Genomic DNA, 25,623 nt, shown 5'->3' with positions numbered 1-25,623 from the left:
GGTCACCACCTGTGGAGTGGTGGCCAGGAGGACAGTCTCCAGTCTGTCCCTGCTTCTGCCCTACTCCTGCCCTGGTTTCCTTTTTTGTTCTTAGACACAGGGTCTTTCTCTGTCACCCAGGCTGGAGTGTAATGGTACGATCGTTGCTCACTGCAGCCTCGAACTCCCAGGCTCACTCAGTCATCTTGCCTCAGCCTCCCAATAGCTGAGACTATAAGTACTTGCCACAATGTCTGGCTATTTAAAAAAAAAAAAAATTCTTTCTTTCTTTTTTTTTTTTTTTTTTTTGAGATAGGGTCTCAGTATGTTGCCCAGGCTAGCCTTAAACTCCTGGCCTCAAGTGATTTTTCCATCCTCAGCCCCCCAGAGTGCTAAGATGATAGGCGTGAGCCACCGTACCCGGTCCCAGATCCTTCTTTTCTAACTTTACCCCCTGCATCCCCATCCAGGCCTGACTCAGGACTAACCTGAGTGCCTTTGAATTAACAGCACATAGAGGGAAACTGCTATGCAGGGAGAACACTCCTGGGTCCTGAGGTCATCAGGGTGAACAGCACAGTCTCGTCCTGGGGGCCTTGGTGGCATAGAAGCGAAGGAATTAGGAAGGTGGCTGATAGAGTTAGGATGGCTGGTGAGTGGCTGATGGAATTAGGAGGGCACAGTTGGTAACGAGGGAGCAGCATGGGTTTCAGAGGGAGTGAGAAGGGCAGAGGAAGTAGCATGGAGCTCTGTCTGCAAAACCCTGCAGGTTCTAGGTTCCAGAAGCACAGACTTCTTGTGACTGAGGACGCTGTCTGCCATGGCTGGCCAGGTGTGCTGAGGCCAGCTTAGGGGACCTCGGCTGCTGTGCCGAGGAGCTCGGATCCCCTGAGGTCAGCAGGCAGCCACTGAAGCTCATAAGTAGCAGGTGTGTGAGCTTGGCCCTGCATTTAGGCATCCAGCCCATGACAGGCTTATGGGCCAGGAGACCACTGGAGGAGGTTTACACTGGGCTCAGGATAGATGGCAGGTAAGGCAGCGGGAGTGGGAGGGTGCATGGCCCTCTGGGTGAGAGCTCAGAAGTGGAGTTGGCAGGAGGAGTGCCCAGGCCAAGGGAAAGGGTGGGCACAGGGGTGACAGAAGGTCCCTGCCCAGCAGCTGAGTGGGGATTCTATGGCCACAGAAGGAAGGGCTGGAGGGACGGACGATGGCCTCTAGGAGCTTGTGGATGTCCAGCAGAGCCGTCAAGCAGGCATCTGGGTTCACATCAAGTCCGCTAATCAGAAGGGACATCACAGGCATAGGTTGATTTGAGGGCCACTGGCACAGAGGCAGGTCAAGCTGGGGTCTGCGACAGTGAAGTGGGGCGTCAAGGAGACCTGCAGGCCACAGTGCTGATACCAGTGAGGCCATGGTCCCTGCGGAGAATTCATGAAAGGCAGAATCCCCCTGTGATTCAGGAGTGTGTGCCTTGCCTCACAGAGTGCCTCTGTCCTGGGTGGTGGCCTACAGCCCCAGGCTGCCTGGTGGAAGATGCCTCAGTCTCTCTGGCCCTACACCCCAGCTTTCCCTGCCACACTACCTAAGTTGGGGCCGCAGTTACACAATGTGGGTGTGAGTGGTGTCTTCAGGTGGCCTTTATGTCAACCAGTCTAGAGAAGGCTGATGGTGGGGAGGCCAGGGAGGAAACACAGTGTCCCCTTCTCACAGGGGCATTGCAGGGAGGTGTGTGTGCTCAGATAGCACGAGCTGGCTGCAGAAGGGAGTGCAGCATGGAGGCAGGTGCAAAGCTGGCCCTTCCTGCCCACGGTTGTTACCAATGGTAGCAAAAGTCGCCAAACAGCCACCGAGTCTATAGCTCTTATAACACGGCTTTTAAGCCTTACCCTTGTGATTTGGGAAAGAAAGGAAATGGAGTCATTCCCTGACAAAGTAAAGCTTTTTTGTGTGCATCTTGTTGAGGCTGGTTTTTCAACTGCACAGCATGTTTTTTTTCTTACCATCCCTTTAAAACTGCTTACCTTGATGGATATCTAAGTGTCTCCATGTAGCCAATAGTGAAAATACTCCTATCATGAAAATAAATGTTATATTTAACTTTTAAAGTGTTCGTAGACTAAGTTCTATTAGAACAAGGAATCTTACTTTGTCTTTTTTGTAAACTTAACCAAACAGGCTGGACCAGGGTTTCTTAACCTGCTGATGCTCTGGGCCGGGCCTTTCTTTGTAGCAGGGACTGTCCTGGGCATTGCAGGGTGTTTGGCAATGTCCCTGGCTTTTACTTGTTACATGTTGGTAGCACCCCACCTTCCGGTTGTGATAGCCAAAAATATATTCAGACAGAATTGTACCAAATTGAGATTCCCTGGCTGGCGACTGAGTGGCCCCTGTGTGGCAGTGGAATTATTCTGATGGCCTGCAGCCAACTGCCCCTTCCAATTTTTTTCCGATCACAGTGCTTGTCTTGCAAATTACCCCTTGCCTCCGCTCTCTAAAATTGGGGCTCGTTACACACTATTGTGCTCGGACTACAAAGCTATCCAGAATGAGTATTATTGGAAGCAAATGGATTTTTTTTTCTCTTTGAGTTCTGCAATGAAAAATCCTCTGGTGTTACTGTTTAATTGGTTAGTGGTGGCTGTTTGTCAATTTGCCAGCAGGCTCTCTCTTAACTGCTGTCGTTTGACGTTGCTGAAACATAAATGTAGAATGATTGAGTTGCCAACATGCTATTAAGTCCTCCACAAAGAGTTTTTCGATGTACTACTGCTTCAGGCTTTTGTGCTTCTATTGATTGATTCGAATACTGAAGAACTCCTTGGCACAGGCAGCCCTGGCGAGAAAATGCGGCTTCTGGTAGGAAAATCGTTGGGTATTGACACCCGGACAATGCAAGGCTTTCCTTTGGTTTTCCTCTGGCACAGGACTGACCTCTGACAAAGCTCCCACAGTTGAGTGGGTATTGGCCACCCATAAAGGAAAGGGAGAGAGGCTCCTGTGGCCAGGTGGTCATGATGAGACAGGGCCAGTTAGAAAAGCCCAGGAAGTGGACGAAGACATCACATCCGTTTCGGGATTCTTTGACAGGCTCCTTATTGCTGACAAGCAGAAGCAGCCTAGAATCTTGTTTGGATTTTAGAGCTAGTCATGGTTTGAGACCGAGGATGACAGAACAGGTGCAGACGGGTTGGTTATCCTCCAACGGATACAAGAACATCGCTCATGTTAGGAGGATACAGTCTTATGCTCTTGAAATTGTACTTCTGGAACAGACTGCTACAGGTACACACAGCAGAAAGTTGTGTGTCATGGTTGGGGGTCTGTGATGGCCGGGGACTGCTTGTTAGAACTCCTCTGCCTGGGCACAGCCCTTGTGCTCTACACAGGCTGTTTGTCATCGTCCTCGTGTGTGTGCCGCTGGCCATGAGTCTGCTGAGTGGGACGCTCAGCACGACGGATGCCATGCACGCCTGCTGCTCAGCTTCAACCCCTGGAGCATGCTCTGAGTTGCTGTGACTATTACATAGAAGAAGTAAAGAAAAAAGTTGTTGGATACTTGCTAGAAATCTGGCAGCTTCTTAGACTAAAATGCCTGAGAAATAGGAACCAGTGGAAAATGATTCAGCACAGAGTATTGGGTAAGAAATTCCGAGCCCAGACGCCCTGGGTTCACATTCCACCTATTGCTCCTAGGTGTGGGTCTTGACAAAGTCACCTTTCCTCTCTGTGCCTCAGTGTCCCCATCTGTACATGAAGATAAGCCAGCACCTACTTCAGCGTCCTTTCTGCACAGAATGAGGTGGTCTGTGTGGAAGGCCCCAGACAGTATCCTGTTTAGGAGGAATGGCTATGGTGGGGACCCTCTTATCTCGGTGGGGCCTCGGTATGTGCGTGTTCCTGTGACAGGCTGTTTCTTTAAAATATTTTCCACTTGTGGGGCACTTTGTATGCACCCCCAGGACACAGAAAGCCCCCGGGAAGCCTTGGCCTGCCCTGGCAGATCCACTCTGGGCACTGGGAAGGAGCCTGCCCGTTGACCACACGCTGCCTCTTGCTTGCAGAATCCCTGCCTGCTTCCCTATGGCAAGGCCCTCTACAACTACGAGGGGAAGGAACCTGGCGACCTCAAGTTCAACAAGGGGGACATCATCGTCCTGCGGCGCAAGGTGGATGAACAGTGGTACCATGGCGAGCTGCACGGCATACAGGGCTTCCTCCCAGCCAGCTATATCCAGTGCATCCAGCCCTTGCCACACGCCCCGCCCCAGGGAAAAGCACTTTATGATTTCGAGATGAAGGACAAAGACCAAGACAAGGACTGTCTGACCTTCACCAAGGTAAGGTGGGCTCTGGGGTGGGCCCGCCAGCCCGTGCAGCCTCTGTCCACCCAGGGCTCTTCCCAGCCACAGGCCTGCAGCCAGCCAGTGTCTTTCCTCAGATTCTGAATCCTGGCTCCTCCCAGAACCCTGAGCAAATGACCCAGCCTCCCTCCCTGTGCCTCCATGAATGGGGTGGTGGTTTTTTTGATTGAATGCTATGGAGGGCAGCAGCCTGACACACAGCTCCAGCTCAGAGCTACATGAGAGCTTGAGATAATATGAGCCTCCATCAGCACCAAGAGCAGAACCCTCAGTTAACCTGAGCCATGGGTTGAAGCGCCGACCCAGGTGTAGCGGAATGATGCCTTTCCAGGACTCTTGAGGTCCTGCGAGAGGGGCTTATCAGGGGAAGCTGCTACAGAGACCCTGGTCAGCTCACAGGGAGGTGACAGCTGGGGCCTCACATCCGTGCATCACAGCCCTGTCCTCTAGGGCACCTGAGGCAGGGCTGACCAGGTGCATAGGGAGCCCTGTGAAGCAAACATTTGGGAGCAAACGAAATAGTACTGACAGGTGAAGTTGAGTAGGAGGGCTGGGTGAGGTGCAGAAGAGACTGGTTCTGGCTGTCCTGGCAGTTGCTGTTGAACAATTATCTGCACCAAGTGCTCGGCCAACAAGCTCACACTTGGTCTTTACAGCTGTCCCAGGTTCCAGGGGAAATAGTTGGAACCTTGTTTTCTCCATGTGCAAACCAAAGCTCTGAGAGGCTTTGTAACTTATCCAGGCTGGTTGCTAGGTCCTCTCTCCCTCCTGCTTCCCCTTCCTCCTTTCCATCTTCATGTCCTGTTTCCTGTGTCTCCTCCATCCCCTGCCCCTCCTACACCTGCTTCCCGCGGCCCCCAGATGTAAATGACAAAGCCAGAATCCTAATGCAGATCTCTGATGTTAACACTCAACATTCTTCCCACCTCCCTACACAGGGAATTCTTCCCTTATGTCAGCCTCACGGTATTTTAGATGCCAAGAAGTCATTGTGTTCTCTCTCCTCACTCGTTCTGTCTTGCCTGTGTCTCTCTGTGTCAGTGTTTCCTCTCTCTCTCTCTCTATCACACACACACACACACACACACACACACACAGAGTTGTAAATAACAGAACTAGAATTCTAACTCAAATCTCTGCTTCTAAAGCCCACGTCCTTCCTGCCTCCGAGAGGCCATTGCTCTCTCCCCCATCTGCTGAGTGCAGAGCTCGACGGTGGCACTCTCTGGAGGGTGGTAGGAGAACCATGCCCACTGTTTTTGAGCAAAATTGGCATGTCCTGCGCGCGGCTGCTATTTATGTCTTGTTCTATTGTTCAGCCTGACAGTGAATAATCTATTTTTCATTCAGGGATTCAACACCTTCTCCCTTCCTTTTATCAAGGTGTTCTGATGCTAATTCCGATTGTCGTCTGGCTGCACAGCTTCCCAGGAAACTGCGCCGGTGCCTCCCTCCCTCCCAGCTCAGTCGGAGGGCGAGAGGAGCAGCTTCCTTGGGCTATTTTTAGGCACACAGAAACCCACCTTGCTTCTCTGCCCAGTGGACTCTTCTTCCTCAAGAGAAGACCTGGGGCCACTGGTGGCCCAGGTGGTCACTCATGATCAAGAGCAGGGACCTCTGAACTCTCAGGGTCCGGTCAGGGCCTTGCTAAGGAGACAGACCCCATAATGGCTCCAGGCTCCTCCAGGCTTGGCAGGCTCGAGCTACAGAGCCCAGGTCCTCCTCCAGAGGCGTCACAGGAGAGCCCGCTGTGAAGGGGCTGTCGCAGGGCCCTGGAGCCTGTGGGTAGGCCCAGCTTCTCTGGGCAGGAGCAACTGCCTGCCTTTCCTGTCATCACCATATAACGTGCTGTATTCCACGGGCCTCTGACCAGGATGTGCAACCCCAGGCTGAAGGCTAGAGCCCACTGGACAAGAGGACAAAGGGCACCTGCCCATTATTCCACAGAAACATACTGGGCCCTGACTCCGTGTCGGGTACTAGACCTGCTGTGCTGCCCTCTGCAGCCCAGAGTCAGGTGTGGGAGACAGGCCAGTGGAGAATGTGCAGAAGATAGGCCAGAGGCTCATGAGCTGCATCGGATCACCAGGGGTAGGCCAGGCATTTAGTATGGGCTCCTGAGTAGTCAGTGATGGAATCCCATGTTCCATAATTCGCAAGAAACAGTGAAATTAGAGCCGTCAGGCTTAGACTCATTCTGTGGTTGGCATGTGGAGTGGGGGTAGCCGAGCAGGGGTCCTTCTGTTCCCAAGTGGGCAATGTCACCATCAAGGTGGGCGTGGCTGCCCAGGCTTTCTGGAAAGTGACCTCTGGGTTGAATTGAGGACAGGGGCACCAGCCACGGGAAGCCCAGCGTCTCCTGTTACAGGATCTGTGATGGCTGCGAGGGGGAAGTGTCATATCACAGATTCTTTGTTCAAGGACTTTCTTTACTTGAATCCTGTGAGTTAATGTGGAGAATTAGAGGCCTCTGGGTGTGATCCCCAGAGGGACCTGTGCTGTGACACGACCTTCCTGCCACGCCCCTGTGCCCACTTTCACCCTCTGACCTCCACGGGGTGAGGTCGGGCAGGGAATGGCCACCCTGCTACCTGTCCTGTCCTGTCGCATCTCTCACTCCTCAATGTCCGCAAATAAAGGCTCCAAGAGACATGGGCAACTCCACGTGACTCTCTGCTCAGTTCCTGTTTTCCCCCACGGTGGGTCCGACCCACCTCACTTCCCCCGTGCCTGGCATGCGGCCGAGACGACACACTGGCTCTGACAGTCTCCCTGTGAATCAGACCTCCAGGAACCAAATGGTTTCTGTGCTGCAGCGTAGGTGCTGGTTCATGCCAGCTTGGTCTCCCCACTGGGGAATGTTTTTATTCTTTGGATATGTTCCGTCCCGGAGTCAGGGAGGAAAGAAGGGTCTCTGAAAGCTACGATGGTGCAACCTGCCTTTATACAGCATCGCTGTGGCAGACTGATGGAGTTTAAAGTAGGTGGATCAAAGCAAGATTTTTACCTTTGGTGTTTGCTTTTGAATAGTCCTGTTAAAGGGGCATTAATTAAAGTCCTTCTAAAATCTAGTCTTTGCTTTATTTCAGAAGAGAATGAATAATCAGTTTTTGTAAAGCAGCTTTAAAAAATGACATTTTATTACTTCTTAGTAGTCCCACTCCAGAAAGCTGGGCGTGTGCAAATAAAAAGACAGGTAGGAAGTAAAAATAAAAGACAGGTAGGAAGAGCTGTGGGCCCAGCTCTGCCAGCTGGTTTCTGAGGAGCCTCCACACGTGCTGGGCCAGTCACCCGGGAGGGGCTGGCCTTGGCAGGGCCTTGCAGTGAGGGCCCCATGCCAGCTGTGTGACTTAGGGTGACATATAACCTTGCTGGGCCAGGAGCACCTTTTCTTCCCAGTCAGGATGCCAGTGTGCACTCTGGGGTGATATAAATAAATTGCTGAGCCTAGTGCTTAGAGCACAGGAGGGGAATGTGAACTACTCTTTTCTTTGAGCGGCTAACTCTGTATTGTCTTATTCAGTTCACCTGCAAGATTCGGCAAGGGTTTATTGAGCCTCTACTCTGTAGCTTTCAGTTAATGAGAACATTGTGGTCGCCTTGCCAAGCAGCTGCGTTTGCTGTGCGGGGCCCGTGCTGCTTTTCGTGAGTTCCAGCTGGGATGCTCAGGCATCCTCAGAGGCCATGGGGTTTTCTTAGAGAGTGCCTGCTGATCATGGAATCACTTTCGCACATGACTGCAGCGGGTCCCCCAGGCTTGCCATGTCTGCCCTAATCCCCACCAGGTGTGCCATGTGAAGGAGCCACAGGGCTTGGTGGCTGCAGCCACTGCGCTGTCCTAACCCTCATCTCACCCTCAATTTGTCCTGACCTAGTCAGACCTTAAGACTCTTCCACGTGACCTTCATATGCTACTGAGCATTTAATCATTTCTCAAAAGTATGGGAAGTCTTACCTTTGTGAATTAATCTAGCATTAATTCCAAACTCTGCTCTTCTGATCCTAGGGACAGATGTAGATGGATAAAAGTCAAATATAGATAGAGTTCAGGCTCTAGCATGAGGTAGACACAGATTCAGATCATGGCACTTTTCTTTAATAATGCATGGTGTCTCGAACATTGACTTAGTCTTTGAGTTGCTTTTTTTAACTACAAATGGAGTTGATATTAGGATTACATGAGCAAAGGCATTTTAAAACCCAAGCTCAAAATAGGCATTCCAGTAAATATTTGCTGTCTGCCCTCTGCTTTCTTCCTGTCTCAGGAAAAGTTGCACTTCCGTCAGATGGTACATATCACTTTTTATGTTCACCCAGAATATTTGCAGGAAAGTAAGCCTGTCTCCTAAAGACAGACTGCATGGAGAACGAGAACTTGCAGGACTGGTCTGCTATCCTTTTACTTTCCTGGTGGCTGAATTTCAGAGAGGATTGCCTGGGGGTAGTGGGGCTCAGCCCTTTTGTGTCGAGGCCACAGTCCCCTCACCAGCAGAGCCAGGCGATGGGCAAGCTTCCAAATTTGCAGTATCATCTCTGTTTCTTCCTGACTGAGAATTGACATTGCTTTGGGGGCTGAGAAGACGAGGAAACTTGAGCTTTACCTCTTTTCATATCATGAGATAAGCTGGTGCAGAGCTGGGGGCTCCATGTCATTCTCTGCCTTCCTGGGCACCCTCTTGGGCTACTTTACCCTGAAGTTATCCAAGAAACTCAGGGAACCAGTTCCCCTTTTTGACTCCTTACTTCATGGATTTCTCCTCCCAGGCTCAGTGCCCCTGCAGCCACCTCTGTGCACAATGATAACTCCCATGGAGGCGGCTCAACTCGCAGGGCACGGGGCAGAGGGGAGCAGAGCGCCCTCGCAGCCCCTGCAGACCACCCTCACCCAGCCTCTTCTGACAGCAAAGGGAGTTTGGAAAAACTGCACAGATAACAGTTTTGATTTGCAGACAAAGCTTGGGCTGTATCTGAAACTTTGCCAGAAATTTTCAGAACCTACACAGAATGTGAGCTCCTCTCTACGGACGCGCCTGGCTCCTGGGAGCGGTCCTGGCCCTGGCCACTGCAGCTGCTTCACCTGCTCTCCACTGGGTGCCAATCCCACTCCTCAAATCTGTGCCACATGGAGCCTCTGCTCAGAGTCCTCAATGGCTACCCACCTGTCCCGGAGTCATGCAAAGTTGGTGCTGCCCACAAGACCCCACCTCCCCCAGTCCTTGCTCCCTCAAGGGCCTGATCCACTTCTGGCCCCTGGCTCATTACCTGCCCAGCTGCACTGGCCTCCTGGCAGGTTCTCCCTGTAGCCAAGCCCACCACCTCCCTGGTCCTGTGTGGTTGCCTCCCCTAGCCTGGGTGCCCCCACTTATTTATAGCTCGACCCTCCTCAGCAGATCTCTGCTGGAGATGGGGGCTACCCTCTCCCCCTGTGGGAGGGAGCACCCCACACCCAGACTCCCTGTCCACACCCCTTCTCCTGCGAGGTAGGTGTTCATAGTCACATGATACCACCTGCCTGAGGGTGGGTTGAGACCCCTCCACTACCTGGCCCCAAAATAGGGCAGCAAGGGGGCACCTGGAGGGACGTGGAAGGAAGCCCTAACAGTGGAGTGGGGTGCCCTGTGTCACCTGGCCAGGGCCGGTAGGCCTACTGGTGAGAGTGCCTCCGTCTCCTCACCCAGCCTCCTTGGTCCATGCCTCCACTCTTCAGATGTTTATCAACCCTGGACTGTGTGCCCAATGCCAGGGATACTGAGGAGGACACTACCCTTAGGCACTCACAACCCAAAGACGTGGAGACAAGACGAGAGAGTCTCCCCTGCCAGTGTGTGCATGTGTGTGTCCGTGCGCAGTGGGGGCTGCCGGCAGTGAGAGGGTGTGACCTCTGACGTCTCCTTTTCCACCTGTGGCTGCAGGTTACCCGCAGCCCTGAGACCCCGTGAGGGGTCTGCCCCTGCCTCCCTCTGGAGTTCAGATACGTGAACACAATGGGAACACCAGAGGAAGCCCCTGGATGCTCTGGAAAGTCAGAGCCCCCTGAAGTCTCAGTGACAGCAGGGCAAGGATGCAGGGCCAGCCTGCTAGGTGGGGGAGCTGATGGTGGCTAACAGTTCCATAGGTGCCCCTCCATAGATGGCAGTCGGCTGTCGGACGCACAGTTGTGGGTTATTTCTGCGCCAAAAGGCTGAGGGAGTTTCTGAACTATTCCCTTTTTAATTTTCCCTTCTCCCTGTGACACAGAGTGGGTTGGGCCCTCTGTGTGTGGCTGGCCTGTGTGCTGCCAATGGACTCTGTCTGTGTCAGGCTGGGTCACTGCTGTGGGGTGGCCTTGTGGAGCCGGCAGCCCACGCCTCTGCAGGCCCAGAGGCTGAGTGGGGCCCGACAGGGTCAGGGGCCTTCTCTGGGCTCCAGCTTGTTACTGCTTCTAGGAAACCACTCGACTGTATGTGAGCGGGAAAAGTGGAGGCGTTCATGTGGCCTCCAGGAGAGCAGGGTTGTGGCCACTCGTGGCCATTCAGGGACTGCTTCTGGTATTTACGTGTGATTTTTCCACACAGTTTACTTAGGAGAGGAAAATCTTAGGTGCTGGATGTGGGTTTATCCAGAGCTGCTGAGGGAACTCTCCAAGGTTTTCAGTGATCATGGCATTTCATGCTGAGCTCCCAAAAGCCTGATATGTGAGCTGCGATATTTGCCAAGATGTGCCTTTAAAGTGGTGTCAAAGGGCCATGTGCTCCGCCAGCCACCTCCAGTGGCATCCTGAGGGACAGGGAAGGCGAGCGCTGGCACCCTGCCCCGCGGCCTCTGTTCTTCACAGAGGCCCATCTGTGTCCGTGGCTTTCCTTCTCCCCAGGTGGAAATGAAAACAGACTTTGAAAGAGGCCAGTAAGTGAGTTTAAAATGCACTTTAAAGACCCCTTGTAGATGGCAGGTCCTACCATGTCACCTGAATCCTTTGCGAATGTATTATTTACCAAGCCTTAGGAAGAAAGGCGATATAGTTTTTTAATAACCACTTTATGTTCATAGCTCAGACTTACAATCATTTAGGACCACCCTGAGACCACCTGAATACAAAGGAGAGCCACTGCCGTATGGTAACAGCATTTGGTGTATTTTCAAAAGTTGGAAATACCAGGGAATAGGGAAAACAGCATATGGAAGTCTACGGGCCCACAGTGAGTAATGAGCACTTGGCATGAAACCTGTAAATGAAATTGAGCTTTGTATCTGAAAGAGAAACCATGTTGTGGAAACAAGTTTCATTCATAAAATTCTTGAATGCTGCCATATTGGCCCAGAAACTTGTCTGCCTCATCTGACTCTTGGTGATACCTGTGGTTTCTGGTTTGGTTTAGTTCACTCATCTGCATCAAGCAAGGGTTGGTGGACTAGGACTCTCTGGCCAAATCCTGTCTGCCAACTGTTTTTGCAAATAAAGTTTTATTGGTACACAGCCGTAATTCATGTATGTGTTGTCTATAACTGCTGTCATGCTACAAAGGAGGGTTGAGTAATTGACCGACAACTCTTGAAATGTCTCTGGCTCTTTGTAGAAAACGTTCCTGACCTGTGACAGAGCACAGTACTATCAGGGCCAAGGACACAGGTGTTGTCCCTGTGTGCTCCCTTCCGCATGGCTTTCCTCTTTGGACATTGGGAGCCTCTGGTATTGAGTGTGCATCTGTTGGGAGACAGTGAGTGGAGAGCCTGGGGATGCTGTCCTCTGTGAAGCAGCAACTTAACACTCAGGTCAGCCCATGTGGATCAGTCTTGCCATCTTCACATACAAAGCCCATTTGGTATTTTGAGGAGGGATATTTCTCCATATACTAATGAGTCTGTGAAGCAGGTATTTCCTCCTTCCTTGTCCTTCTGAAAGCAGTGGCTCCAGGTTTTTTTAACATGAGGACAAATCAGAGAGCTGTTGTGATCTAGCCATGAAAAGTTGCCATTGGTTCCCTGGTCCTGCATTGGGGTGGAGAATCATTATTGTTTCCAGAACACACCAGATTTATGCTGGTAGCCCTAACATGCTACAGTGAATGTCTTCATTGCCCAGCACTCAACCATTCCTCTTTGGGGGTTGTAATTATCGTGGAAGTTGGGGTTAGAGGCAAAGCTGGGGAAGCCTTCCTTGACATTCTTAATTAAGGATTTTTAGGTACAGGGAGTGACTGACTCCCTGCACCCCAGTATTCTCCCAGCCTGGTCTCTACACCGTAATGAGTGCCAACTAAATACGAACATTCTGGATCCCATCGCCCTCCTGAGGTCCCAGACAACCACAGAAACCAGAATTTCCCCCATTGATACTTGAACCAGAACAGACACCTGCTACCAGGTGCCACCATACTGCAGCTAGGTCTATGTGGGACTTGTCTCTCTAGCCAGATGAAGCCGTGGCAGGGTCCATTGCTCATTCACTAATCTCACAGTAGGACAACACTTGACATGCTTGGGTTTTAGACGCCACATATTGCAGCCTGGTGGGGTTTTAATGTGCTTTCACAGTACCAGATGCTGACCTTCTCTTTACCAGCAGGTCCCCTCCTCCTCCTTGGGAGAGGATAGTTTCTTCCTCAGCCAAAGGCCACTCCCAGGGCTTGGCACTTAGGAGATGCTCGAATGTATTGGTGGCGTGATGAGGAGCAACCTGACCCTGCTGAACACTAGGAGTGATGGCCAACTCCTGGCCTGTGAAGCACACCCATCTTTGGACAGCCCTGCCTCACAGGGAGCCTGCCCACATCGCAATAACATGGGGTCCTTGGTGCAAATCCCACCCTCCTGGGTGACTGAAAATAAGCCTGGTTCTTCAGCATGGTAATGATGTCAGAGCTTAAAGACATGATCATGGCCCCCACAGCACTGTCACTTCCCAGGCTGAGCCATCCCACCTCCTTCCCTGGCTTGCCATGACTTGGTTCTGGACTGTTCCCACGATGGTCCACTTCTGCAGCACAGATGTCCTGTAGAGACATGCTAGCACTGGATGCAACATTCAAGGCATGCTGTCGCTTGTCTGTACCGGATAGACTGTTACCTTTAAAAAAAAATTTTTTTTATTATGTTATATATAATATATATTTAATAATTATATATAACATACCAGAAAGTTCACTAATCATAATTATGCAGCTTGATGATTGTCACAAACAGAATATATTCTTACCTAGTGATGAAATGATGGATACTGGGGCTCCTGTGCCTCTGACAGTTACCAGCCCGCCCTCACCGCATGTCTACCAACACTGCAGATGAGTTGTGTTTGCTCTTGAACTTCAGATCAAGGAATCATGCAGGATTTATTTTTGTGTCCAACTTTGCTTTCTCTCGGTTTAATATTTGTGAGCTATACCCATGTTGTTGTAGGGCACTGTAGTTTGCTCATTTTCATTGCTGTATGGTGCTATTTTAGGTTTTTAAAGAATAAGTGTTACGTTTTTAGAGCAGTTTTAAGTTCACAGCAAAATTGAGCAGAAGATACAGAGATTTCCCATAAACCCCTGCCCCCACATGCACAGCCTCCCCCATTGTCAACATGACCCACCAGAGTGGTGCATTTATTACAATCAATGAGCCTATATTGACACATCGTTATTACTCTAAGCCTATAGTCACTCTTGGTGCAGAGTCTACTGATTTGGACAAATGCACAATGTCATGTATCTGCCATTATAGGCCCAAAGTAGGTTCACTGCCCTGAAAATCCTCTGACCTGCCTATCCATCCGTCCCTCCTCCACCACCCCTGGCAACCACTGACCTTTTTACTGCTTTCATATTTTTTCCTTTCCCAGAATGTCATACGGTTGAAATCATACAATGCATAGCCTTTTCATAATGGTTGCCTTCACTTAGCAATTTGCATTTAAGGTCCTTCCATGTCTTTTCATAGCTTAATAGCTCATTTCCTTTTTTATCATTGAGTAGTATGTCATTATCTGGATGTACCACAGTTTGTTTATCCATTCACCTACTAAACGACATCTTGGTTACTTCCATGTTTGGGTAATTACTAATAAAGCCACTCTAAACATCCATATGCAGGTTTTTGTGTGGACATAAGCTTTCAGCTCCTTTGGATAAATACCAAGGAGTGTGATTACTAGTTGGCATAGTAAAAGCATGCCTAGTTTTGTAAGAAATTTCCAAACTGTGTTCCAAAATTGCTGTGCCATTTTGCGTTTCTGCCAGCCGTGAATGAGCGTTCCTGTTGCTCCACATCCTCATCAACACACTACACACTATACTCTCTGTATATCTCACTATGTATCTCATTGTAGTTTTAATTTGCATTTCCCTGATGACAAATGATGTGCAGCATATTTTCACATTCCTGTTTACTACCTGTGTATCTTCTTTGGTGAAGTGTCGTCTTTGGTGAAAGTCTTTGACTCACCATTCAATCAGACTGTTTTCTTATTGTTGAGTGTTAAGAGTTTTTTGTGTATTTTCCATAGTAATCCTTTATTGTAGTTGTCTTTTGATAATATTTTCTCCCAGTCTGTAGCTTGTCTTCTCATGATCTTGACAGTATCTTTTGCAGAGTACAAATTACTAATTTTAATGAAGTATAACTTACCAATTATTTCTTTTGTGGATCATGCTTTTCGTGGTGTATCCAAAAAGTCATTGCCAAACCCAAGGTCATCTAGATTTTCTCCTACATTATAGTCTAGGAGTTTTGTAGTTTTATATTTTACATTTAGGTCTATGATCTATTTTGAGTTCATTTTTGTAAGGGGTGGAATGTTTATTTCTAGATTTTTTTGCATGTGGATGTCTAGTTTTCCTGCCACTGTTTATTTTAAAAACTATCTTTTCTCCATTGTATTGTCTTTGTTCCCTTGTCAAAGATCAGCTGACTGTATTTATGTGGGTCTATTTCTGGGGTGCTCTCTTCCATTCCGTTGTTCTAGTTGTCTGTTGTATTGCCAATAACAGACTGTCTTCATTACTGTAACTTTTTTTTCGATCTTGAAGTCATGTAATGTTGGCCGTCATTCTTCTCCTTCAGTATTTGTTGGCTATTCTAGGTCTCTTGCCTCTCCATATAAACTTTAGAATCAGTTTGTCAATATTCACAAAAGAACTTGCTGGTATTTTGATTGAGATTGTGTTAAATCTATACAACAGTTGAAAAGAACTGACATCTTGACAATATTGAGACTTCCAATCCATGAACATGAAATAGCTATTTGTTTAGTTCTCCTTTGATTTCTTCCATCTGAGATTTTTAGTTTTCCCTATATACATCTTGCACATGTTCTGTTACATTTATACTTAAGTATTTCATTTGTATCTAAGTATTTCATGATACCATTTACATTTGTATCTAATGTAAATTGTATCATGTTTTAACTTTTAAATTTCATTTGTCCATTCCTGGTACAGGTTGAGCATCACTAATCTGGAAATTTGAAATCCAGAATGCTCCACAATCCAAAATTTTTTGAGCACCAACATGATGCTGCAGGTGGAATATTCCACACCTGACCTTATGTAATGGGTTGTAGTCAAAATGAAGACACACAACACACAGTTTCTTCAGCATTCTCAAGGGAAAAAAGGCCCTCCCAGGCCCCTTCAGCTGTGATATTTATTTTCCACACATGCCCAGATTCCCCCATGCAAGCACAACCATAAAGGGTCATAAAATGACACATGTGTAGCTACACATGCCAATGGCAGGTTCTCCATGTGCAAGGAGAGATTTCTATGACCATTGTTGATGAGGCAGATGATTCTGGAAAAAAATATTTTTAAAAGCCATCCAGCAGAATGTCTCCTCATCCACAGAGGACCCACTTCCTGGTCCCTTAACCACTTCTGATGTTTCCTTGCACCAAAAAATAAAATAAAATAAAGTATACACTTACCTTTTAATCAAAGTACAGCATCATAGGTGGAGATGAAAGCCTGCTATTGTTTGTTGTTGCTGTTGTTTAACAGCTGATACAGGTATTCTGGAGGGGCTGCTGTGCTGCTTAGTTACTCTGAACATGTAATTTTTTTACTGTATTAATGTGTCCTATTTTTTACTGCTAAATATGTATGTGTGAATAATTGTAAGAGTAGGATTGCTTATTGGTAGCATATAAATCCAGAGTCAGAAGTGAGGCTGATACCACAACAACCACAGATGGTCCACATGGGTGACACCCTTTGCTTTCTGTAGGCTGGATGTATACAAACTTTGTTGCATGCACAAAATTATTAAAATGTTATATAAAATTACCTTCAGGTTATGTGTATAAGGTGTATATAAAACACAAATGAATTTTGTGTTTAGACTTGGGTCCCATACCCAAGATGTCTCATTATGTTATATGCAAATATTCCAAAATCTGAAAACATCTGAAGTCCAAAATATGTTTGTATCTCAAGCATTTCAAATAAAAGATACTCAGCCTGTATATAGGAAAGCAATTGACTTTTGCATATTAACCTTGTATCCTGCAACCTTGCTATAATCAAGTATTAGTTCTAGAAGTTCTTCAGTTGGTTCTTTCAGATTTTCTAAATAGGTGATCATGTCATCTGTAAACAAAGACAGTTTTATTTCTTCCCCCCCAATTCGTACACTTTTTATTCCCTTTCCTTGTCTTATTGTATTATCAAGTATTTTTAATATGATGTTAAAAAGCAGGGGCAGAGAGTACATTCTTGCCTTGTTCTCGATCTTAGTTGGAAAGTTTAAAGTTTCTCACCATTAAGCTTCTCATAATTAAGGTGAACTGTAGGTTATTTGTAGATATTCTTTATCAAATTGAAGAAGTTCCTCTCTGTTTCTAGTTTACTGAGAGTTTTTGTTATGAATGCGTATTGGATTTTGTTAAAAACTTTTTCTTTATTTATTAATATGAGCATGTGATTTTTCTTCCTTAGCCTGTGGATATGATAGATTACATTTATTGACTTTTAAATGTTGAGCCAGCGGCCGGGCACGGTGGCTCATGCCTGTAATCCCAGCACTTTGGGAGGCCAAGGCGGGTGGATCATGAGGTTGGGAGATCGAGACCATCCTGGCTAACACAGTGAATCCCCGTCTCTACTAAAGAATACAAAAAATTAGCTGGGCGTAGTGGTGAGCACCTATAGTCCCAGCTACTCGGAAGGCTGAGGCAGGAGAATGGTGTGAACCCAGGAGGCGGAGGTTGCAGTGAGCTGAGATTGTGCCACCACACTCCAGCCTGGGCAATAGAGCAAGACTCCATCTCAAAAAAAAAAAAAAAAAAATGTTGAGCCAGCCTTGCATACTGGGGATAAATTCCACTTGGCTGTGGTATGTAATTCGTCTTATACCTTGTTGGATTAAATTTTCTAATATTTTGTTGAGGATATTTGCATTTATGTTTATGAGATATATAGGTTTGTAATTTTCTTTTCTTGCAATGGCTTTGTCTGCTTTGGTATTAGGGTAACATTAATCTCATAGAAGTTAGGAAGTATTCTTTCTGCAAAGTATTCTTTTCATTTCTTTCAGAAGTGAAAGAGATTGTAGAGAATTGGTATAATTTCTTCATTTATATGTTTGGTAGAACTCACTAGTGAACTTATCTGGGCCTGGTGCTTTCTGTTTTTAAAGTTTATTTGTTATTTATTCAGTTTCTTTTTTTAAAATAGAGTCTCACTCTGTTGCCTAGGCTGGAGTGCAGTGCCATGATCTTGGCTCACTGCAACCTCTGCCTCCCTGGTTCAAGTGATTTTCCTGCCTCAGCCTCCCAAGTTGCTGGGTCTGCAGGCATGCACCACCATGCCTGGCTAATTTCTTTTTATTTTTAGCAGAGATGGGGTTTCACCATGTTGGTCAGGCTAGTCTTGATCTCCTGACTTCAAATGATCCGCCCACCTAAGCTTCCCAAAGTGTTACTCAGTTTCTTTAATAGCTAAAGGCCTGTTGAATTATCTATTTCTTCTTGTATGAATTTTAGCAGATGGTCTTTTAAGGAATTGTTCCATTTCATCTGGTGCTGAGACCAGCGTGGTCGGGGAGATCTTAACCCAGCAATGCTAGAGGAATTAAAGACACACACACAGAAATATAGAGGTGTGAAGTGGGAAATCAGGGGTCTCACAGCCTTCAGAGCTGAGAACTCTGATCAGACATTTACCCACATATTTATTAACAGCAAACCCATCATTAGCATTGTTTCTATAGATATTAGATTAACTAAAAGTATCCCTTATGGGAAATGAAGGGATGGGCTGAATTAAAGGAATAGGTTGGGCTAGTTAACTGCAGCAGGAACATGCTCTTAAGGCACGGACCGCTCATGCCATTGTTTGTGGCTTAGGAATGCTTTTCAGCGGTTTTCTGCCCTGGGCGGGCCTGATGTTCCTTGCCCTCATTCCCGTAAGCCCACAACCTTCCAGCGCGGGCATTAGGGCCATTATGAACATGTGACAGTGCTGCAGAGATTTTGTTTATGTCCAGTCTTGAGGCCAGTTTATGGCCAGATTTGGGGGGACCTGCTCCCAACAATCTGGGTTATCAAATCTGTGGGCATAGCATTATTCATAATATTCCTTTTTTTTTTAACATCCATGGGACATAGAGGGATGCCCCCTCTTTTATTCCTGATATTAGTAATTTGTTTCCTCTGTGTTTTGTAGTTTGCTGGCTAGAAGCATATGATTTTTATTGATCTTTTTTGTTTCATTGATTTTTCTCTATTGCTTTTCTGTTTTCATTTTCATTGATTTCTTCTTTTATTTCTTTTATTTCTTCTTTTTATTTAATTTGCTCTTTTTTTTCTTAGTGTCCTAAAGTGGAGATTTAGATTATTTATTTTAGATCTTCCTTCTTTTCTAATCAGTGCATTCAGTGCTATAAATTTCCCTCTAAGCACTACTTTTGCAGCATCTCACAAATGTTGGTAAATTACATCTTCATTTTTATTCAGTTCAAAATATTTTTTAAATTTCTCTTGAGAGTTTTTCTAAGACCCAAGTGTTATTTGGAAGTATGTTGTTAAATCTCCAAGTATTTTGGGATTTACAGCTACTCTGTATTATGGATTTCTAATTTAAAGCCATTATGGTCTGAGAGTAGACATTGTATGATTTCTATTTGTTTAAATTTGTTAAGGTGTGTTTTGTGGACCAGAATATGGTCTATCTTGGTGAATGTTCCCTGTGGGCTTGAGAAGAATGTGTAATCTGCTGTTGTTGGATGAAATAGTCTATGGATGTCAATTGTATCCAGTAGGTTGATGGTGCCACTAAGTGCTATTAAGTTCAGTTATATCCTTACTGATTTTCTGCTTGCTGTCTCTGTCCATTTCTGGTTGTTAAAGTCTCCAGCTGTAGTATTGGATTCAACTACTTCTCCTTTTGTCAGTTTTTGCATCACGTATTTTGACACTGTTGTTAGGTGCATGTAATGTAAGGATTATTATGTCTTCTTGGAGAATTGACCCCTTTGTCATTATGTAATGCCCCTATTTATTCTGATAACTTTTCTCACTCTGAAGTCTGTTTTGTCTGAAATTAATATGAATATCTTTCGATTAGTGTTAGCATGTTACCTCTTGCTTCATTCATTTGCTGTTAATCTACTTGTGTGTATACGTATATTTAAAGTGGGTTTCTTAAACAACATATAGTCGTGTCTTTTTTTATCAATTTAAAATTTTTAATTTGTATATTTAATCTGTGTATTTTCAAAGTGATGTGTGATAGAGTCAGGTTAAATTTGACCATATTTGCATTATTTTATTATATTTGTTGCCCTTTTTTTTTTTTGTTTTGTTTTGTTTTTGAGACAGAGTCTCGCTCTGCCACCCAGGCTGGAGTGCAGTGGCCGGATCTCAGCTCACTGCAAGCTCCGCTTCCTGGGTTTACGCCATTCTCCTGCCTCAGCCTCCCGAGTAGCTGGGACTACAGGCACCCGCCACCGTGCCCGGCTAGTTTTTTGTATTTTTTAGTAGAGACGGGGTTTCACCATATTAGCCAGGATGGTCTCGATCTCCTGACCTCGTGATCCACCCGTCTCGGCCTCCCAAAGTGCTGGGATTACAGGCTTGAGCCACCGCGCCCGGCCTGCCCTTGTTTTTTGTTGCTTTTCCTGTCTTTCACTCTTTTTCTGTCTTTTGTGGTTTTTATTGATCATTTTTAATTTTCTATTTTCTCTCTTTTTTAGCATATCAGTTGTACCTTTTTTTTACTTTTTTAAATGGTTGCATTGGAGTCTGCAATATTCATTTACAATGAATTCAAGCCCACTTTCAAATAACTCTATGCTGCTTTGCAAGCAGTATGAGTACTTGTAATAACAAAATAATATTTATTTCTCTCTCCTGTTCCTTGTATCGTTGCTGTCATTCATTTCTCTTGTACATGAGGATTGTAAGTATATATAACACACACACACACACAAGCATAAAAGGATCAAATACATTGTTTTTATTTTAAATAGTTATTTGTTAAATCAATTAAGAATAGCAAAAATAATAGTTTTAAGTTTACTGCCATTCCTTCTCCGATGCATTGCCTTTCTTTCTGTAGACTGAATTTCTGATCTATATTATTTTCCTTCTCTCCAAAGAACTTTTTAAAAACATTTCTTGCAAGGCACACCTACTGGCAACGCATTCACTCAATTCTTGTTTGTTTTAGAAATCTTTATTTATGCTTCACTTTCGAAGGATAATTTCACAGGGTACAGAATTCTAGGTTGGTAGGTTTTTTCTTCTGTCAACACCTTAAATATTTTACTCCACTCTCTTGCTTGCGTTTTCTTTTGAAAATTCAAATGTAACTCTTTTCCTTTGCTCCTTTATAGGTAACGTGTTTTTTCCCCTTTGGCTTCTTTCAGGATTTTTTCTTTATCTTTTATTTTATGTAGTTTGAAAGTGCTATTCCTAGGTGTCATTTTTCTGGCATCTATCCTGCCTGTTGTTCTCTGAGCTTCCTGGATCTGTGGTTTGGTGTCTGAGAGTAATTTGGAGAAATTCTCAGTTATTATTGTTTCAAATATTCCTTCTGTTCCTTTCTTTCTTCTCCTTCTAGTATTCCTATTACATATGTATAATCGCCCCACAATTCTTGCTTTGAAGTTGTCCTACAGTTCTTGGATGTTCCATTATGATCTTTTTTTTTTTTTTTTCCTGTTTGCTTTTCCATGGTGGAGGTTTCTATTGAGATATCCTCAAGCTCAGAGAGTCTTTCCTCAGCTGTGTCCAGTCTCCTAACAAGCACATCAAAGGCATTCTTCATTTCTGCTACAGTGTTTTTGATTGCTAACATTTCTTTTCTGGCTCTTTATCTTTGCTTACATCGCCCATCTGTTCTTACATGCTGTCTAGTTCATGCATTGAAGCCCTTAGCATGTAGATCATGGTTGTTTTGTATCCCTGGTCTTACAAATCTAACATCAGTTGCCACATCTCAGTCTGGTTCTGATGCTTGCTCCGTCTCTTCAAACTGTGGCGTTTTTTTTGCTTTTCAGTATGTCCTGTGATATTTTCAGACATGAAGGACTGATGGACCAGTAAACAGAACTGCTGTAAATAGGCCTTTAATGCTGTGGGGGCCTTTGATGCTGTGGGGGCCATGCGGCCACAAATGTTCTATAGTCCTGGGATCAGGTCTCAGTCTTTCATCTAGCCTATGGCCCTGGCCTGTGAACTTCCCCAGTGCTTCTCAGTTTCCCCCACTCCTCTATAGGTGAGACAGGATGGCTACAGTGGGCTGAAGTTGGGTATTTCCCTTGCCCCAGTAGGTAAGGCTCTCATAAAACTCCAATGGGGGCCAGATGTAGTGGCTCACGCCTGTAATCTCAGCACTTTGGGAGGCCAAGGCAGGCAGATGACTTGAGGTCAGGAATTCGAGACCAGCCTGGCCAACATGGTGAAACCTTATCTCTACTAAAAATGCAAAAATGAACTGAGTGTAGTGGCACACTTATAATCCCAACTACTTAGGAGGCTGAGGCAGAAGGATCGTGAGACTCTGTCTCAACACACACACACACACACACACACACACACACACAACACCCCAATGGGTGAGGCTCTGTTTAACTGGTTTATCCTGTATGTGGATCTTATTGAGCACAGAATGCTCTGGCATGTTTCACAGTGGTTCCTCTTCCCCTCCCCCTGCCAGAAGCATGAGTGGATTTTTCTCTGATATTCGCTATGAAGACTTAGTGGAGCTGCTCCTTGAGGCACAATTCACAAAGGTGTGGGGCCCCCCAGTGACTGGGCCCCTGCAGTTCTTACCTCTCAGGCTGTCCACACTGAACCTCCAGCACGCATCATTTACAGTTCAGGCTCTCCTAACCCAGCACTGCTTCCCACGGAGGCTGCTGCTCGGGGATTTCTGGTATTTCCCTATTGATCTCTTGAATTTGGGGGGCAGCAGTTTGCCCTGTGACCTCAGTTCTCTTAGAGATCTAAGAAGAAGAGTTGCTTTTTCAGGTTGTTCAGCTTTTTTACTCGTTGTTAAGATAGAGTGGTGACTTTCAGCTTCTTACATTCTAGACTGGGAGCTGGACACCCCCCCATTAGCTTTCTTTATTGAATGGTGTGTGTGCTAATACAGCTTTAGCAACCACCTCCTAATGACAGTTACTGTGGCGGTTGTATTTAACTAAAAGCCCCAGACACTGTTTTATTTCATTCGTCTTTTTTTTTTGAGACGGAGTCTCGCTCTATCGCCCAGGCTGGAGCGCAGTGGCCGAATCTCAGCTCACTGCAAGCTCTGCCTCCCAGGTTCACCCCATTCTCCTGCCTCAGCCTCCCGAGTAGTTGGGACTACAGGCGCCCACCGCCTCGCTCGGCTAGTTTTTTGTATTTTTTAGTAGAGACGGGGTTTCACCGTGTTAGCCAGGATGGTCTCGATCTCCTGACCTCATGATCCACCCGTCTCGGCCTCCCAAAGTGCTGGGATTACAGGCTTGAGCCACCGCGCCCGGCCTTCATTCGTCTTCTTATCAAGGAACATTTATGTTATTTAATTTTTTTAGCCTAAATATAGAAATTTACAATTTGCATGTATCCGTGGTCCCGGCTGTCGACTGTACTTGTAAACTACGATCCTGCCATCGCAGGTATCCATCCCTTTCACTGTGGCATTGCCTGGAAATCAACTTCTTTACAAAAGAAAAGTACATTTTTGATATTTGGGTTTTCAACATTTAACAAAATTTCAGAGTGGAAATATACATGTCATTTAGAAGCACAAGAAAATTGCATGCTTATTGCTGTCTTCCTGAATTTGTTTTCGGGCATATGAGACAATTCTCTTATGAAACTATTAAATACTTGGTATTCACTGAGATTATTTGAAAAATAGGAAAGAAAAAAATAAATATAAATGTGTTCTACCTTTTCTATCTCCTAGAATTATCCATTCTTTAAATTTTGGCATATATATTTTCAAACTTTTTCTAGGTGTGTGTGTGTGTGTGTGTGTGTGTGTGTGTGTATATATATATATATATATATATTTAAAATATTTTAACCAAAAATAGTAAAATTAATGATGACATTCCACTTTATGGACACCATGCAAATGGGTTTGTATCTTACTTTGCTTTTTTCATTTAAAAATAACTATTAAGTCCACTAAGCAAATTATGGTACATTCATATAATGGAATTTCACTGTGTAGTTAGTGAGGGAGATCTGTATGTACTGTCACTAAATGACCTTTAGACTAAATTAAGTGGAAAAAGGCAAGATACAGAAAAGTGTGGTGAGTTCACTACCATTTATATCTTTCTAAAAGATATGTATGTTTGTGCATGTATATATATACATACTTAAGGAGAATATCTCTATACTTCTGGAAGGCTATGCAAGAAACTTTTTGGCTGCGCATGGTGGTTCATGCCTGTAATCCCGGCACTTTAGGAGGCTGAGGTGGGAGGATCACTTGAGCCCAGGAGTTTGAGACCAGCTTGAGCAGCATAGTGAGACCTTGTCTCTACAAATAATAATAAACAAAATTAGCTGTGTGTGGTGGCACATGCCTGTGGTCCCATCTACTCAGGAGGCTGAGTGGGGAGGATCACTTGAGCCTGGAAGGTCAAAGCTGCAGTGAGCTGTGATGGTTCCACTGCACTCCAGCCTGGGCAACAGAGCAAGACCTCATCTCAAAAATATATAAATAAATAAACAAAAAGAAACTTATTAATGATTGCTTTGTGGAAGGTAAGCTGAAATACCAGAGATCAGGACTGGGATTCGTTTTTTAAATTTATTTTATTTTATTTTATTTTTTTATTTTTTGGGACAGTCTCACTCTCACCCAAGCTGGAGTGGAGTGGCACAATCTTGGTTCACGGCAACCTTCGTCTCCCGGTTCAAGAGATTCTCGTGCCTTACCCTATAGAGCAGCTGGGATTACAGGCACATGCCACTGTGCCCTGCTGTTTTTTTTTTTTTTTAATAGAGACAGGGTTTTGCCATGTTGGCCAGACTGGTCTTGAACTCCTGGCCCCAAGTGATCTGCCTACCCTGGCCTACCAAAGTACTGGAATTACAGGTCTGAGCTACTGTGCCCATCCTGCTTTTTGAATTTTTTATTTATTATTATTATTATTTTTTGAGATGGAGTCTTGCTCTTGTCGCCCAAGCTAGAGTGCAGTGGCGAAATCTCAGCTCACTGCAACCTCTGCCTCCCGGATTCAAGCAATTCTCCTGTCTCAGCCTCCCAAGTAGCTGGGACTACAGGAACATGGCACTATGCCTGGCTAATTTTTGTATTTTTAGTAGAAACAGAGTTTCACCATGTCGGCCAGGCTGGTCTTGAACTCCTGAACTCAGGTGATCTGCCCACCTCGGCCTCCCGAAGTGCTGGGATTACAGGCATGAGCCACCGTGCCTGGCCTGTTTTTTGAATTTAATATTAACATTTCTCTTTTAATTTCCATGATTTCTCTCCTATATCATTTTTAATAACTGAGTGTATTCCATCAAATGCACAATACTGTAATTTATTTAACCCGTCCCTTTTTGCTTTGCATTTGTCTTTAGTGTTTCTCTAGTTTAACAAACACTGTAATGAATGTCTTCAGTGACATTCTTTCTGCACACTTGATTTTTCTTAGAATACAGTTCCTAGAAGTGGCATTGTTAGCTCAGAGGGTGCACAGGCTTCCAAGGCTTTGGTATTTGATAGGAATCACCAGAGTGCCTGCCCTACATTTATATCCCCACCAAAAATGGGAAAATGCCTGTTCCGTGCATACTGGCCACCACTGTGAGTTGGCTTTATGTTTTTCATTGCTAATTTGACAGGCAAAAGGAACAAAAGGGGACTCTTCCTGT

The 25,623-nt window shown here is 45.7% G+C and overlaps 1 protein-coding gene across 1 annotated transcript in view; it reads left to right on the top strand.

Moving 5' to 3' along the window:
- Positions 1-25,623, top strand: part of SH3RF3 (SH3 domain containing ring finger 3) — a gene marked incomplete at its 5' end in the record, with an annotated part of 373,789 nt that overhangs the window by 210,028 nt on the left and 138,138 nt on the right. Inside the window, one exon of the mRNA XM_011961476.1 lies at positions 4,041-4,316. Within this exon, the coding sequence (XP_011816866.1) occupies positions 4,041-4,316 (276 nt within the window). The remainder of the gene's footprint in view (positions 1-4,040; positions 4,317-25,623) is intronic.

The sequence above is a fragment of the Colobus angolensis genome, unplaced genomic scaffold (genome assembly GCF_000951035.1).
Source record: "Colobus angolensis palliatus isolate OR3802 unplaced genomic scaffold, Cang.pa_1.0 Scaffold552, whole genome shotgun sequence".
Lineage (NCBI taxonomy): Eukaryota > Metazoa > Chordata > Mammalia > Primates > Cercopithecidae > Colobus > Colobus angolensis.
The sequence above is the reverse complement of the archived record's forward strand: the minus strand, read 5'-3'. Positions and strand labels throughout refer to the sequence as shown.